The 18,043-nt window shown below is 47.2% G+C and overlaps 1 protein-coding gene across 1 annotated transcript in view; it reads right to left on the bottom strand.

The window, feature by feature from the left end:
- The window catches only part of MED12L (mediator complex subunit 12L), a 504,977-nt gene that overhangs the window by 70,425 nt on the left and 416,509 nt on the right, over positions 1–18,043 (bottom strand). Inside the window, exons 29-33 of the mRNA XM_066599797.1 lie at positions 15,474–15,548; positions 15,164–15,354; positions 12,962–13,123; positions 12,144–12,255; positions 9,697–9,786 (exon numbers count right to left, since the gene is read on the bottom strand). Coding sequence (XP_066455894.1) covers positions 9,697–9,786; positions 12,144–12,255; positions 12,962–13,123; positions 15,164–15,354; positions 15,474–15,548 — 630 coding nt within the window. The remainder of the gene's footprint in view (positions 1–9,696; positions 9,787–12,143; positions 12,256–12,961; positions 13,124–15,163; positions 15,355–15,473; positions 15,549–18,043) is intronic.

The following is an 18,043-nucleotide window of genomic DNA, read 5'->3' as shown; positions in this document are numbered from 1 at the left end:
TGTGACCAATCAGAGGCAGCCCATTCAGCAGGCGAGGATTTTAAATCCCTGGCTGCTGAATACTACTCAGAGCAGTTCAGGAGAACTGTCAGCCGGCCGCGGCTGAACTCCGTCTGCGGGGACAAGGTGAGTATATATATTTTTTTTATTTTTACACATTTTTGGATGATTTTCAGGGAAGGGCTTATATTTTTAAGCCCTTCCCGAAAATTCATCCCGTGCTCGCTGGCAGCCCATTGCTTTCAATGGAGCCGGCTGCATTGTCGGCTCCATTGAATTCAATGGCAAACATCATTCTTCTCTGCCACAGCTGTTACAGCTGTGGAAGAGGAGAATGATTTGTGTAGTATATGTTCTCAATGGGGTCGGCGCTGCTGCCGCCGGCCCCATTGAGCGCATATGCAGAACACAAGGAATCGCAGATCGCAGATAGGAGCGATTTCTGTTCTATAATTTATTGGACAACTGCATAAAAAGCGCTCATGTGTCCGATACCATTGCAAAGCAATGGTTCTATAAAATCGCCGGTCGCATGCGCAAATCGCGCGAAAAATCGCCCGTGTGACAGAGGCCTTACAGTGTAGTTTAGTACCAATGATAAAGTAAGTAAAAAAAAGGAAATGGTGGTAAATGGATAGGACTAGAGATGAGCGAACGTGTTCTTCCGAGCTTGATATTCGTGCGAATATTAGGGTGTTCGGGATGTTCGTTATTCGTAACGAACACCATGCGGTGTTCTGGTTACTTTCACTTCCTTCCCTGAGACGTTAGCGCGCTTTTCTGGCCAATTGAAAGACAGGGAAGGCATTACAACTTCCCCCTGTGACATTCAAGCCCTATACCACCCCCCTGCTGTGAGTGGCTGGGAAGATCAGGTGTCACCCGAACATAAAAGTCCCGCGGTTCGCCTCAGATGCCGTGTGAGTTAGATGAGGGACAGTGCTGTTTGTACCGGAGCTGCTGTAGGGAAAGAATTGGTAGTTAGTGTAGGCTTCAAGACCCCCCAAAGGTCCTTATTAGGGCCACTGATAGCTGTGTGTTGGCTGCTGTTAGCAGTGGCAATTTTTTTTTTCTCAAAATCGGCTCTGCAGAGCGTTGCACCTGGCATTAGGGACAGAAGTGCTGCATAGGCAGGGAGAGTGTTAGGAGTGAGTGTAGCCTTCAAGAACCTCAACGGTCCTTTCTAGGGCCATATTTAACCGTGTGCAGTACTGTCCAGGCTGCTGTTAGCTGTGCTGCATTTTTTTTTGCTTCTCAAAATCGCCTCTGCAGAGCATTGCACCCTCCATTGATACTGCAGGGAAAGAATTGTATAGGCAGGGCCACAACACAGTTATTATTCATTGAATATACGCAGTGCTACCTTTTGCTTGTAAAACAAGTGAAAATAATTCTATTTGTCCGGCCTCTGTCCGTCCTAAGGGCGGTGGACACGTGTCGGCTGCGTGTGCAACCTGTAAAAATCAGACGCACCCAGCTACGTTTTACTCCTGGCTTCGCCATTTGCTTTCCTTAATTGGGAAAAAAAATACCTGCTCTGCCACAGTTAATAACTCTGCTACCCTCACGTTCTGTGACACATTAGCAGGAAAACAGCACAGTTATTAAACTTCTCATGTTCATAGAATATACGCATTGCTGCCTTTTGGTGCAAAAAAACGGAAAATAATTCTATTTGTCCTGCCTCTGTCCGTCCTAAGGGCGGTGGACACGTGTCGGCTGCGTGTGCAACCTGTAAAAATCAGACGCACCCAGCTACGTTTTACTCCTGGCTTCGCCATTTGCTTTCCTTAATTGGGAAAAAAAATACCTGCTCTGCCACAGTTAATAACTCTGCTACCCTCACGTTCTGTGACACATTAGCAGGAAAACAGCACAGTTATTAAACTTCTCATGTTCATAGAATATACGCAGTGCTGCCTTTTGGTGCAAAAAAACGGAAAATAATTCTATTTGTCCTGCCTCTGTCCGTCCTAAGGGCGGTGGACACGTGTCGGCTGCGTGTGCAACCTGTAAAAATCAGACGCACCCAGCTACGTTTTACTCCTGGCTTCGCCATTTGCTTTCCTTAATTGGGAAAAAAAATACCTGCTCTGCCACAGTTAATAACTCTGCTACCCTCACGTTCTGTGACACATTAGCAGGAAAACAGCACAGTTATTAAACTTCTCATGTTCATAGAATATACGCAGTGCTGCCTTTTGGTGCAAAAAAACGGAAAATAATTCTATTTGTCCTGCCTCTGTCCATCCTAAGGGCGGTGGACACGTGTCGGCTGCGTGTGCAACCTGTAAAACTCTGACGCACCCAGCTACGTTTTACTCCTGGCTTCGCCATTTGCTTTCCTTAATTGGGAAAAAAAATACCTGCTCTGCCACAGTTAATAACTCTGCTACCCTCACGTTCTGTGACACATTAGCAGGAAAAAAGCACAGTTATTAAACTTAGATTATACATTCACTAGAGGCAGTGGGGCCTTTCGTTTTCAAAAAAGGGAAAAAATTATATTTGGCCTGCAGTCTTGCGCCAATTTATTAGCTGCCTGTGAAATCAAATCACTGGTAATACAGCATGCTGAGGGGTAGGGGTAGGCCTAGAGGACGTGGACGTGGCCGAGGACGCGGAGGGCCAAGTCAGGGTGTGGGCACAGGCCGAGCTCCTGATCCAGGTGTGTCGCAGCCGACTGCTGCGCGATTAGGAGAGAGGCACGTTTCTGGCGTCCCCACATTCATCGCCCAATTAATGGGTCCACGCGGGAGACGGTTATTAGAAAATGAGCAGTGTGAGCAGGTCCTGTCCTGGATGGCAGAAAGTGCTTCGAGCAACCTATCGTCTACCCGCAGTTCTGCGCCGTCCACTGCTGCAAATCCGAATCCTCTGTCTGCTGCTCCTCCTTCCTCCCAGCCTCCTCACTCCACTACAATGACACCTGCTCAGGAGCGGGAACACTCCCAGGAACTGTTCTCGGGCCCCTGCTTAGATTGGGCAGCAGCGGTTCCTCTCCCACCAGAGGAGTTTATCGTCACTGATGCCCAACCATTCGAAAGTTCCCGGGGTCCGGGGGAAGAGGCTGGGGACTTCCGCCAACTGTCTCAACAACTTTCTGTGGGTGAGGAGGACGATGACGATCAGACACAGTTGTCTTGCAGTGAGGTAGTAGTAAGGGCAGTAAGTCCGAGGGAGCAGCGCACAGAGGATTCGGAGGAAGAGCAGCAGGACAATGAGGTGACTGACCCCACCTGGTGTGCAACGCTTACTCAGGAGGACAGGTCTTCAGAGGGGGAGTCAAGGGCATCAGCAGGGCAGGTTGCAAGAGGCAGTGCGGTGGCCAGGGGTAGAGGCAGGGCCAGACCGAATAATCCACCAAGTGTTTCCCAAAGCGCCCCCTCGCGCCATGCCACCCTGCAGAGGCCGAGGTGCTCTAAGGTCTGGCAGTTTTTCACAGAGACGCCTGACGACCGACGAACAGTGGTGTGCAACCTTTGTCGCGCAAAGCTCAGCCGGGGAGCCAACACCAACAGCCTCACCACCACCACCATGCGCAGACATATGATGGCCAAGCACCCCGCAAGGTGGGACGAAGGCCGTTCACCGCCTCCGGTTTGCACCCCTGCCTCTCCCCCTGTGCCCCAACCTGCCACTGAGATGCAACCCCCCTCTCAGGACACAGGCACTACCGTCTCCTGGCCTGCACCCACACCCTCACCTCCGCTGTCCTCGGCCCCATCCAGCAGTGTAGTTCAGCGCACCGTCCAGCCATCGCTTGCGCAACTGTTGGAGCGCAAGCGCAAGTACGCCGCCACGCACCCGCACGCTCAAACGTTAACCGTCCGCATAGCAAAATTCATCAGCCTTGAGATGCTGCCGTATAGGGTTGTGGAAACGGAGTCCTTCAAAAGTATCATGGAGGCGGTGGCCCCGCGCTACTCAGTTCCCAGTCGCCACTACTTTTCCCGATGTGCCGTCCCAGCCCTGCACGACCACGTCTCCCGCAACATTGTACGCGCCCTCACCAACGCGGTTACTGCCACGGTCCACTTAACTACGGACACGTGGACAAGCACAGGCGGGCAGGGCCACTACATCTCCCTGACGGCACATTGGGTGAATTTAGTGGAGGCTGGGACAGAGTCAGAGCCTGGGACCGCTCATGTCCTACCCACCCCCAGAATTGCGGGCCCCAGCTCGGTGGTGGTATCTGCGGAGGTGTATGCTTCCTCCACTAAAGCACCCTCCTCCTCCTCCTCTGTCTCGCAATCAAGATGTGTTAGCAGCAGCATGTCGCCAGCAGTCGGTGTCGCGCGGTGTGGCAGCACAGCGGTGGGCAAGCGTCAGCAGGCCGTGCTGAAACTACTCAGCTTAGGCGATAAGAGGCACACGGCCCACGAACTGCTGCAGGGTCTGACAGAGCAGACCGACCGCTGGCTTGCGCCGCTGAGCCTCCAACCGGGCATGGTCGTGTGTGACAACGGCCGTAACCTGGTGGCGGCTCTGCAGCTCAGCAGTCTCACGCACGTGCCATGCCTGGCCCACGTCTTTAATTTGGTGGTTCAGCGCTTTCTGAAAAGCTACCCACGCTTGTCAGACCTGCTCGTAAAGGCGCGCCGGCTCTGCGCACATTTTCGCAAGTCCCACACGGACGCTGCCACCCTGCACACCCTGCAACATCACTTTAAGCTGCCAGTGCACCGACTGCTGTGCGACGTGCCCACACGGTGGAACTCTACGCTCCACATGTTGGCCAGGCTCTATGAACAACGTAGAGCTATAGTCGAATACTAACTCCAACATGGGCGGCGCAGTGGGAGTCAGCCTCCTCAATTCCTTTCAGAAGAGTGGGCCTGGTTGGCAGACATCTGCCATGTCCTTGGTAATTTTGAGGAGTCTACCCAGGTGGTGAGCGGCGATGCTACAATCATTAGCGTCACCATTCCTCTGCTATGCATCTTGAGAAATTCCCTGCAAACCATAAAGGCAGCTGCTTTGCGCTCGGAAACGGGGGCGGGGGAAGACAGTATGCCGCTGGATAGTCAGGGCACCCTCCTGTCTATTTCTCAGCGCGTACAGGAGGAGGAGGAGGAGCATGAGGAGGATGAGGAGGAGGGGGAAGAGACAGCTTGGGCCGCTGCTGACGGTACACCGGCTGATTGCCTGTCATCCTTTCAGCGTGTATGGCCTGAGGAGGAGGAGGAGGAGGAGGATCCTGAAAGTGATCTTCCTAGTGAAGACAGCCATGTGTTGCGTACAGGTACCCTGGCACACATGGCTGACTTCATGTTAGGATGCCTTTCTCGTGACCCTCGCGTTGCACGCATTCTGGCCACGACGGATTACTGGGTGTACACACTGCTCGATCCACGGTATAAGGATAACCTGCCCACTCTGATTCCCGAAGAGGAAAGGGGTTCGAGAGTGTTGCTATACCACAGGACCCTTGCGGACAAGCTGATGGTAAAATTCCCATCCGACAGCGCTAGTGGCAGAAGGCGCAGTACCGAGGGCAAGGTAGCAGGGGATGTGCGTAGATCGAGCAGCATGTACATCCCAGGCAGTGCAACAGTCTTTAAGGGCCTGGCCAGCTTTATGGCTCCCCACCAAGACTGTGTCACCGCTCCCCAGTCACGGCTGAGTCGGCGGGAGCACTGTAAAAGGATGGTGAGGGAGTACGTAGCGGATCGCACGACCATCCTTGGTGACGCCTCTGCCCCCTACAACTACTGGGTGTCGAAGCTGGACACGTGGCCTGAACTAGCGCTGTATGCCCTGGAGGTGCTTGCTTGTCCTGCGGCTAGCGTCTTGTCGGAGAGGGTGTTTAGTGCGGCTGGGGGAATCATCACAGATAAGCGTAGCCGCTTGTCAACCGACAGTGCCGACAGGCTAACACTCATCAAGATGAACAAAGGCTGGATTTCGCCAGACTTCTGTTCTCCACCAGCGGACAGCAGCGATACGTAAGCAATACGTAGGCTGCACCCGCGGATGGAAGCTACGTTCTCTCTCACCATCCAAAACGGGGACATTTCTGCTTCATCAATCTGTGTCTAATATTCCTCCTCCTCCTCCTGCTCCTCCTCCTGAAACCTCACGTAATCACGCTGAATGGGCAATTTTTCTTAGGGCCACAAGGCTCACTCAAATAATTTTTCTGAACAATTTTTATAAGTTTCAATGCGCTTAAAAGCGTTGGAACTTTAACTTGAACCAATTTTTCGTTACACTGGGCTGCCTCCAGGCCTAGTTACCACTTAAGCCACATTAACCAAAGCGATTAATGGGTTTCACCTGCCCTCTTGGCTGGCCATGGCCAATTTTTGGGATGTACATTAGTACTGTTGATACAGCAATTTTTGTGGGCCCTCGCCTACAGTGTAATCAAATTAATTTTTAGCCCACCTGCATTACAGCTGACGTTACCTCAGCTGTGTTGGGCAATGCAATGGGATATTTTTGTGTACCGCCGGTGGGTTCCAGGGAGCCACCCATGCTGTAGGTGCACACGGAGTGTAACCTACATGTGTCCACTTGTAAAGAACCCCGGTCAGACTGGGGCATGCAGTGTGGGCCAAAGCCCACCTGTATTACGCACGACATTACTACCTCAGCTGTGTTGGGCAATGCAATGGGATATTTCTATGTACCGCCGGTGGCTTCCTGGCACCCACCCAGGCAGTGGGTCCACAGGGAGTTTAACCTACATGTGTCCACTTCTAAAGAACCCCAGTCTGACTGGGGCATGCAGTGTGGGCCGAAGCCCACCTGCATTAAGCACGACATTACTACCTCAGCTGTGTTGGGCAATGCAATGGGATATTTTTATGTACCGCCGGTGGGTTCCAGGGAGCCACCCATGCTGTAGGTGCACACGGAGTGTAACCTACATGTGTCCACTTGTAAAGAACCCCGGTCAGACTGGGGCATGCAGTGTGGGCCGAAGCCCACCTGTATTACGCACGACATTACTACCTCAGCTGTGTTGGGCAATGCAATGGGATATTTCTATGTACCGCCGGTGGCTTCCTGGCACCCACCCAGGCAGTGGGTCCACAGGGAGTTTAACCTACAGGTGTCCACTTCTAAAGAACCCCAGTCTGACTGGGGCATGCAGTGTGGGCCGAAGCCCACCTGCATTAAGCACGACATTACTACCTCAGCTGTGTTGGGCAATGCAATGGGATATTTTTATGTACCGCCGGTGGGTTCCAGGGAGCCACCCATGCTGTAGGTGCACACGGAGTTTTTAATACATCTGTACACTTCTAAAGAACCCCAGTCTGACTGGGGCATGCAGTGTGGGCCGAAGCCCACCTGTATTACGCACGACATTACTACCTCAGCTGTGTTGGGCAATGCAATGGGATATTTCTATGTACCGCCGGTGGCTTCCTGGCACCCACCCAGGCAGTGGGTCCACAGGGAGTTTAACCTACATGTGTCCACTTCTAAAGAACCCCAGTCTGACTGGGGCATGCAGTGTGGGCCGAAGCCCACCTGCATTAAGCACGACATTACTACCTCAGCTGTGTTGGGCAATGCAATGGGATATTTTTATGTACCGCCGGTGGGTTCCAGGGAGCCACCCATGCTGTAGGTGCACACGGAGTTTTTAATACATCTGTACACTTCTAAAGAAGCCCAGTCTGACTGGGGCATGCAGTGTGGGCCGAAGCCCACCTGTATTACGCACGACATTACTACCTCAGCTGTGTTGGGCAATGCAATGGGATATTTCTATGTACCGTCGGTGGCTTCCTGGCACCCACCCAGGCAGTGGGTCCACAGGGAGTTTAACCTACATGTGTCCACTTCTAAAGAACCCCAGTCTGACTGGGGCATGCAGTGTGCGCCGAAGCCCACCTGCATTAAGCACGACATTACTACCTCAGCTGTGTTGGGCAATGCAATGGGATATTTTTATGTACCGCCGGTGGGTTCCAGGGAGCCACCCATGCTGTAGGTGCACACGGAGTTTTTAATACATCTGTACACTTGTAAAGAACCCCAGTCTGACTGGGGCATGCAGTGTGGACCGAAGCCCACCTGTATTACGCACGACATTACTACCTCAGCTGTGTTGGGCAATGCAATGGGATATTTCTATGTACCGCTGGTGGCTTCCTGGCACCCACCCATGCTGTGGGTCGACAGGGACTTCACAATAGGGAGTTGTACCTGCCTGTGTCTATGAATTAAAAAGCCCGGTCTAACTGGGGCATGCAGACACCTTGACAGAATGAATAGTGTGTGGCACATAGGTTCCCCATTGCTATGCCTACGTGTGCAGCTCCTGATGGCGGTGGCACAGGATTCTATTTCTCATTGCTTCTGTACAGCATTGTGGGCTATTGCCCCGCCCCTTTTAAAGAGGGCCGCTGCCTAGCCATGCCAACCCTCTGCAGTGTGTGCCTGCGGTTCCTCCTCATGGCAGACGCACTTCTAAATAGACATGAGTGTGGCGTGGCATGAGGGCAGCTGAAGGCTGCGCAGGGACACTTTGGTGTGCGCTGTGGGGGGGAGGGGGGGCGGTTGGTCAGCATGTAACCCAGGGGAAGTGGCAGCGGAGTGTCATGCAGGCAGTGATTGTGCTTTGTTGGAGGTAGTGTGGTGCTTAGCAAAGGTATGCCATGCTAATGAGGGCTTTTCAGAAGTAAAAGTTGTTGGGAGGGGGGGGGGCCCACTCTTGCCGGTATTGTGGCTTAATAGTGGGACCTGTGAACTTGAGATGCAGCCCAACATGTAGCCCCTCGCCTGCCCTATCCGTTTCTGTGTCATTCCTATCACTTTCTTGAATTGCCCAGATTTTCACACATGAAAACCTTAGCGAGCATCGGCGAAATACAAAAATGCTCTGGTCGCCCATTGACTTCAATGGGGTTCGTTGTTCGAAACGAACCCTCGAGCATCGCGGGAAGTTCGTTCCGAATAACGAGCACCCGAACATTTTGGTGTTCGCTCATCTCTAGATAGGACACGAGCTACTAGACAGGGATGTTAAACGTGGGAATCAGCATTAGGGTATGTCTACATCTGGCATAATTTGCTTAGCAATGTCCGCAGCAAATCTTCAGGGCAAATCTTCATTCTACATCATTTGGTGGAGTTTTTAAAATGGATTTTAGTGCAGGAACCACTCACTCATTTGAAGAGGTTGACTCCGCACTGAAAATCCGCTGCTTTAATGGACAGGTTGGGGATTTAAATCCCACATCTCCTGTCCATTTCCACAGCTGTTTTTTTCTGAAGAGTGAGAATGTGATTTTTAAAATCTCATTCACTTTGCAGCTACTGGAAATGCCGCAGATTTTGTGGGCGGAGACTCCATGTGAAAAATCTGCGGCAAATTCCTGCAATATGGACACACTCTCAGGGTTGTTTCTATGTCGCTTGTATTTCTAATGGTGGCCTTGGTGTCACTGCCGAAAGCAAATACGTGTATGGGCTGTTACTGGTATGTGAGGAGAACAGAAAGCAGATTTTGAACTTTTAGGATATTGAATATATTGTAGGACCTCATACAATGTCCTGAAAGTACAGAAAGCTGTCACCTTGAAAATAATATATGTACAATGGAGACTCTAACAGAAACTTAATCGACTAAATTATGAGTGATGACAATCTATGTACAGCACTATTGAAGGAGATAAGGCTATATATTCAATGAGAAATAACTAATAATGTGAGTAGAAGAGCTAATGTTACCAAATTAAGTCGTAGCTGAAGAGCTTCGTGCATCATTTGCCGCGCTTTCACGTCATCCTGGTATTTTTCTTCTTTCCAATTACTGAGAATCTAAGAAGGTACCAATAGTTAAATCAGTATTTGTTAAGTCTTACACAGTAGAACTCCATTGAAATAGAGCTGTCACATATCCAGCTAAATCTATACGTTGTAAAAGAAATCCAGCCCATAGAAGTTGTCGTTTTGCTGCACAACTCGGCATGCAGTTACATCTCAGGCAGGTATCCAAATGATTAGAGTTGTGGCATGATTAGATGAACGGTCTTGTCACCTGAGGCCATAAAAGTGGTTCCACCCTTCGCCTATAAAAAGGCTCTCAGAGGCTACTTGAGTGTAGTGACCTCTTTTTCTGCTTGTGTAGAGCTTGTTGACCACCAGACATCACCAACAGAACATTTACATGACGATCTGGGACGGCAACTTCAAAGGCCTACAAGTTTGCAGGACCTAGAGGCTCAGTTACAGCAAATGTAGATCGATATGAATCAGGATAGCATATTAAACCTGTATGCCTCCATCCCCACCCTATCACATCTTGTATCCAAGCCAGAGGCGGCCCAACAGTTTCCTGCAATAAAATCCTTTTGCTCTGATATTGTAATCACTTACTTATATCAATGTTACAATCACACAGAGAAAGTTTCATTGCAATCTGACAACTCCTTCCAGGTGCTTGATTTTTTTTGCACACGGCCAGGTCGAATTCCACATGCTGGATCCTGCGGTGGAATCTGCCCCTGTTTCTGGCCAGAGACCCCTGCGTACCTGCCCAAATGGGCAGTATAGAAAATGCTGCGCCATCACTAGGCGATGAGGCGGAATCCGTGATCCTTCCGCAATGATAAGAGGGTTTCCAATGACTTCAATGGAAGCAATCCGCCTGGAATAGGACATGCTGCAATTTTCCCTCCGCGAGCAGAAAATCACAATTGGTTTCCGCTCATTGACATGGAAAAACGATTTTTCATAGCATGTCTATGGGCAGTATTTGCCGCGGAATCTGGAGGCGAACGCCTGCTCCAGATTCCGCAGTGCAAATACACCCATGTGAATTGGGCCTTATATACACCGCTTTGCAGCGCTTTTCACTGTGAATTTGTTGTCATTTTTGAGTTTATTTTTTAGAATTTCTTGTTAAGGTCAAAATCACGTCAACTAGATGTTATTTTAATGTCCTCAGCAAATAGCTGAAAAGTCTACATGCTATACACAGCGTTTCTGCTGTTTTGGTTTTTTTTAATGTGGCATGATCTGACGCTCCTCTATCGGACTTGAAAGCTTGCATTAAAGGCACATGTTTTAAATGTTACTAAATTATAAAATGTCTTCAAAATCACTTGTAAAAAATACCAAGTGTTTAAAAATTCTGAAAAACTTGTATGTGTGAAGGAAGCCTAATAGACCATTTGTTCATTGATTAATTAGTGTTTGGTCTATACACAGGCAGCCGGGCATAAAAAATCCACAGCAACAGTTCGATACAGTAACATACTCTGCACACACTTCAGTAGCCTCTTTCCTGCTGCACCAGGAATATTAATGTTGTATACAATATACAGTAAACCCTTGAGTAGTGTTGCTCTTAAGTAAGGCTGTTGTCAACTAACATCGATGTGTCAGGGCAGCGGCGGTCCCTCAAATAAAGTTGCATTCCTCAGATAATGGCGCCGACCGCTCCATGACCCCGGGCGCCGCTCAGTGAGGCGGCGCGCAGCTGATGCCGGTCACTTCCTGGTTCTCCTGCATCAGCGCACGCCTACTCCTCCCCTCTCCACAGTGCACAGTGTCGGCTGAACGTTGTTGTGTCTGCCTGCCTCCTGGTCCTAGTGCCAAAAGACCAAATGTCCCCTCCAAAGAATAATACTGTACAGTACTACTGTATGCTAAATGTCCAAAAACCTGTTAAATGTTAATTAATTATTTACAGTTGTGTTTTATACTCATTCAGTATTGTTATTGTTACTGTTTTGGGTATTAAAGACCAGAGTTATTCTCTATTAAATGGGGTTTGGTGTGTTTTTTGGAACGTCTTAGAACCAATTAATTGGATTTACATTAATTCCTATGGAAGTAATGCCCTTAACTAACATTGATTTCTACTAAAGTCCACTGCTTCTGGATGGATTAATAACGTTAGTTGAGGTTCTACTGTACTTAGTGGGTTATAAAGAATCTTACTACTGTTGTGTTTCCTCAAATTGTATAAATGAGAAATGATTTTTAAAATCAAAACCATGTTAATAAATGTTACCTTTCAGTGCCTTAGAACAAGGAGATTTCTTGAATGTGACATAGAAAATGATTTTTGTTTAAATGGTGTATACACAAACGTACAGTATATTGTACAATTATGTAGCTCCAGGGGATAAATGACATATGGATATCCTAGCATTACTAAGATAAGTTACCTGATTTACTTGGTTTTGTAGTGATGTCAGGAGTCCCTCTCTCTGTTCATCTTGTCCTTTTAAACAGGTGAGCACCAAGGATAGGAATGGATGCTGACTTAGCAAAGACATGCTTCATGGAAAATACACAAACATTAGTCTTATTTATTCTTTACTCTTTACTAAATACATCAGAAAATCCCAGAAAATGCTTTTGTAGCACTTCCCAGCTACATGCCTCTCTATAGCACATCTTCTGAAAGTTGTTTGTCTTAAGGCACAGTTTATACTAAACAAACTGTCTTGAGAACAGATTTGTCGGTAACCATTCTTTGTGTGCCTTCATTTAAAGAGCAACGCACATGTGAGAACCACACTTCCTATTTCATTACCTTAAATGAAATACCTTTGGTCAGTTAGCTCTTGGAGAAGACATTAAAGGAAACCTATCATTAAAGGAATCAAACACAACTCCCTGGCCTCCCCATTCCCTGACCTTTGAGCCTCATGATGTAATTTATGGGGGTCAAAGGTTATGACAGGTTTCCTTTAACACAGAGGTTCACTTATTTTTCTCCCTGCATTGTGGATATTTAATGAATGTGCTCAATAAAATATATGAATGGTACAACTGTTTCTGTGTTATTAGTTTAGATATTTGTGTATAATTGTGAGTTAGATAACAATCAGACCACATTTTATTGGTAATCAATGCAGGTGGATCCAAAGTGTTCACTTACTTTTTCTTGTAAATATAATTCTGTTATACATACAAGGACAATGTTATATCATCATCATTGCATCTCAGTAAAACAAAGTGAAAAAGATATGTAACGTACCTTTTTTGCTTTTGCCTATCTCTTTCTTTCTTTGAGGATGACCCCAAATGCTGTCCTTTCTCCAGTTCTTCCCCTGCTGCCTTTAGTACTCTTCCTTGGACTGAGGTGGGTAATTTAGCAATTAGAGGTGCCACAAGCCAGACACCTTTACGTTCTGAAGAGCTGCACCAAAAAAGAGTTAGATAGTGTTATATAACTTTAAACCATTAACCCTTTGCAATGCAATTTTGGATTCAGGGTTTCCTAGGGGGCTTTCTCTTTCTGCCATTATACAATGGCGCTATCTGCTGGCTAGAGCCAGTACTGCAGTATGGGACATGCTGGAGAGGCCCCCCCAACAACAGAGCGTCCAGTAATATACAGTTATAATACCCTGCCGGATGTCTTGCGACATTGGAGCTGTACAGCCTTCAATCAGAATGTCTTTAGACATCAGACAGTGGATTGGAAAGGGTTAAATCATATAATTTATCATACAGATAAATTAATATGCAGATATTATATGTATCAAGTCATCATCTAACAATGTGAAGATCCTCTTATTCTCCTAGTATGTTCATACTTAGGGTATGTTCACATGCAAATTTGCATGCTTAAAGGGTTGTCCAATTGTAAACTATTAATTGCGGGGATAGAGTGGGCGGTGTTCCTTAGGATCTTTGCTAATGGGCTGTTTACTGGGCCAGTGCTCTTATGCACTAAGCTACTTTATTTAGGAAGCAGACAGCTCCATTCCCACTGCAGTGGTGAGGCTTGGTATTACAGGCAAAGTTTCCATTTGAAGTGAATGGAAACTTTCTGGGGTAATATTTCCTGCAGAAATCAGCGGGGGTTCTGGTCGGCAGAACCCAACGATCTATTATTGATGGCATATACTAATAGTTTATAATGGGACAACCTTTTAAAGATTTGTAGAGTATTACAGTGCCAGAAAAAAAGAATAGGATTTTAAGACTTCTCGTCCACGCACTGCGAAGAAGATCTGCAGTGGAAATTGACCAACAGTGCAGATTTTATATTTGCAGCAAGTCTAATTAAGCTGCAGATAATTACCATGGATGTTTGTAATGCGTAAGGATTTGCTGCAGATTGCAGGGAAGACCCACTGCAGAAAAGCCACCTCTAAAGGAACAAACAGCTATGTGCCATTAATGCTTTGCAGAACAAATGAGTTTAAGGGGGTTGTATGATCTTAAAAAAAAAATCTATGCTCTTGTTAAAATGCAACAGATCCATTTATGTGTGAAATCAGTGTTGACAATCAAAATGAAAAACAGATGATGAAGAACAGATAGGAATTTGTGACATTATCACTGTGAAAGCTAAAAGATGCAGAGTATTGTGCCATCATTACAGCAGAACTCAGTTTACAGATTCAAATGCTGATTACTGGGATACAAAGTATAACAAAGCATATAAATGAAGAATCTATTCTAACAACATCACAGTAGAAGACAGTTTATTAACCCCTTAATGACAGTCCTTTTTTTTTCTTCCATATTTTGGTTTTCGTATCCACTTTTTTAAAAGTCATAACTCGTTTTTTGGGGGGTATAAGTTATATTTTTCAATAGAACAATTTAATGTACTGTATGTTAATTGTGGAAAAACCCTTTAAAGGGATTGTCCAGTCACCAGATAAGATTCCCTCTATACCACCAAAGATCCTAAAATAACAAAAGGATCAGTACTTCCCCCTTCTGTGCCACCACGACCCGATGCTGCAGCCACACTGCAGTCCCAATGTTTGTTGTGGCAGATAACGTCTGTGGAGGTCACCGGACTACTGAAGCCAATCAGAAGCTGCAGCATCACCTCCTAGTCTACTGGCATCAGTGCTCACACCCTGGGCAACGTGATGCCAGGAGTTCAGAACAGTCATGCTGCAACTTCTGACTGGACGCAGCAGTCAGGTGACTTCTGATGACGTAATCTGCCACATCAAACACCAGGACCATGACAGCGCAGTAGTGCTGTATCACGGCGGCAGAGGTGGGGAGAGTAGGGGTAAGTACCCTTTTGGTTTTTTAGCATAGTTAGTAGTATTGGGGAAATCTTGTCTGGTAACTGGACCACCCCTTTAAATTAGGTCTTATTTAGTTCACAGACTAGTTCATATTTCTGTTGTGGCATGGCCACCAATTTATTAAATAACAGCACTTTATCTATTTAATTTATAGTAGTGTATCCTGTAAAAATTACCTGAGGAAGGCTGACTTCACATTATATCTTGTGGTGTTTGTCTCCGCATGTGCAGCACAGTTTGCATTGAAGAGACCACTGGCAGGATTATTGGGGCTGCTGTTTAATTCTGCGGACTGCTGGAATACTTCTATGGTGGCCTTGGCAATATTATCCAAAAGTGCATTCATCTCAGTCACTGAGTTGGAGCCCTGAAAAGTGCATTACAATCCTGGTTTAATAGTTCTGCCTTCATAAAGATCCAAGTAATAAGAAGTCATGATCTCTATTACATACAATGTTATGTGGAGTCTAGAGATAAAGTACTAACAGGTTCCTTCATGCATTGCTTGATCATCAGTTGAATCTCCAGCCATGACTGCCTGAGTGTCCACTGGTCAAGGTTCTAGTAAATAGAGAAAATATAGACCATAATTAATAGTACAGTCTACAGCTATTCATAGCAACCAAAGTACTGCTGGGCCACCTGCGCATGGCAAAGCCGAATTCCGCATGTGGAATCCCACAGTGGAATCCGGCCCTGACCGCGGCCAATGACCCTGCATACCTGTAAGTCATCTTCTTTTTCTGTACTGCGGATGGCCGGATGGCTCGCCGTCGGACATGTGCAGTATAGATTGTCCCGCACCGACGCTAGGCGATGACACGGGTGCCCGTGATGTTTCCGCAATGCTAATTGCAGAAGGGTCGCGGGTCGGAACACTTCCCCTGACTTCAATGGAAGCCGTCTGCGCAAAATCCGGAGAAAAATGGAGCATGCTGCGATTTTTTCTGCACAAGCGGAAATCACAATTGGTTTCCGCTTATGTGCAGGAAGAATCACTTTTCCATAGCATGCTATGGATGGTATTTGCTGCGAAACCCAAGGGCGGACACCTACCCCGGATTCTGCAATGCAAATCCGCCCATGTCCAGGCGGCCCTGTACAGTGAGGAAAATGGTATGAAATTAAGTAAATATGCAATTAAGCCACTCAGTGCACATGGTAGTAATGAAGGTATAAATGTTCATCTTAAAGTTGTAACAACTTTGGTAATCATCTATAACTTGTGTACTGTTAACTTATATGCTTTACTATTAGTTCTGTTTCCACTATAATTTATTTGATCAACATTGCATTTCGATTTGAAGACAACAACAAAAAACCCAACTTATATGGCTTATTAAATGGGTTGTTTCACCATATAAAGTTATATTCTATCCACATGATAGTTATCATCAGCTATCTCTGGCAATCCCATTGAAATGAATGGAGTGGTGGTGCACAAGTTCAACTTCAGCTCAATTCATTTGGGGACTTGCAGAACCCCTTTTCTGAGGATTGCTGAGGGTTCTAGTCGTCAGACTCCAACCTTTCAAAAAGTTATTGCTTACCCTGTGGATGAGGGATAACTTTATATGTTGCGCAACCCATTTAATACGTCTTCAGCTTCACAATGAAGGTTTCCTACAAGCTGTTTAATCTATGTTAAATTATATAAGCCATGATCTACAGCCCCCTCTTATATTGCTACATAACTAGGCACAAACATTTTCGGTAAAAGGTGTAATGCTGTATTGGTTGTCATTCAACTTTTCCAGACTTTTAACTCCTTAACGCTAAAGTGCGTACATGTATGCCCTCTGGTTGCGGGGTTGGTATAGAGTGGGCCCAGGAGCTGAGCCTGCTCTGTACAGAGTAGGTGCCAGCTGTCTTTAACAGCCGACAAGTGCAATTGGAGATAACTGCACATTTGGAAGCCCCAATCCTGGATCTAAATGAGCAGCTTACAACACTGAGATCCTTTGGCAATATGGAAAGGTGTTTGCTGCTTACTGAGCGGGCACTCACTGGGGTAGATGTGAGGATGGATATTAGCATGGGAGTGCAGAATGATCAGGCAGCTAGCTAGGTGACAGTCAGAAGGAGGGGTAAAGGGAAGAGATCCGGGGAGGCTAGTCCGGAACTGGCACTCCCCAACAAGTTTGCAAAGTTGGCAGATGAGGGGGATGCCATTATAAGATTAGCACTGCTGCAATATGACATCCCCTTTGACCACCAGGGGGATGTCTGCTCCATTATGAAGGGGGATAGGGCAGGCTAGACAGGTCCTGGTAGTGGGAGACTCAATTATTAGGGGAATAGACAAGGCAATCTGCCACAAAGACGAGAATCGTAAAACGGTGTGTTGTCTTCCTGGCGCTCGAGTTCAAAACATCTGGATTGGGTTGCCAGATTACTGGGAGGGGCTGGTGAGAATCCAGTGGCATGGTACACATTGACATTAATGAAAAAGTTAGAGGTAGATGGTGGGTCTTTATTCCAAATGATTTCAGGGAGCGGGTGTGGCTAGCAACCAAGATGTGTAGACACATATCCACCAAGCTCTCTCCTGAAACCCCCAAAATATAGCATAATACTCAAAACTCAGATGCCTTACTGCCTGAACTCAGCTTGGACTCTGCTCTGAGGCCCGATTAATCGCTTTGGGCCTGCTGCCGGAATTGTAAAGGACCAAAACTTGCGCACGGAGACTCACCTGTGCTCCAAAGTTTGACTGGACACTTGTTCCAGAGGACATCCGTCGGACCGCTCCTGTGACCGTGGTGGAATCCAGTTCCACACATTCTGCAGACACAGTGAGGAGGAGGCTGAGCCGAAGGCCTGCTGCAGCACACCGCTGACCTCTATCCTTCTAGCTGGAGCCCGGGCCACCTCTACTTTTCCTTCCTGTTTTCGTTGCTGCCTTAAGTGACCTGAGTATGCGGCTATAGAGACCAGGTGAGATCTTTGCTTCACTCCTACCTCTGAGGAGATTGGGCTGCAGATACTGATATAGCACATTGTAGCAGAGCACTGTCAGGGCTCTCACCCACTTGCGTTAGCGTTTTTGCGAGAAA

This window comes from Eleutherodactylus coqui, chromosome 1 (assembly GCF_035609145.1).
Source record: "Eleutherodactylus coqui strain aEleCoq1 chromosome 1, aEleCoq1.hap1, whole genome shotgun sequence".
NCBI classification, from domain to species: Eukaryota; Metazoa; Chordata; class Amphibia; order Anura; family Eleutherodactylidae; genus Eleutherodactylus; species Eleutherodactylus coqui.
This window is presented reverse-complemented; position numbering and strand designations above follow the sequence as displayed.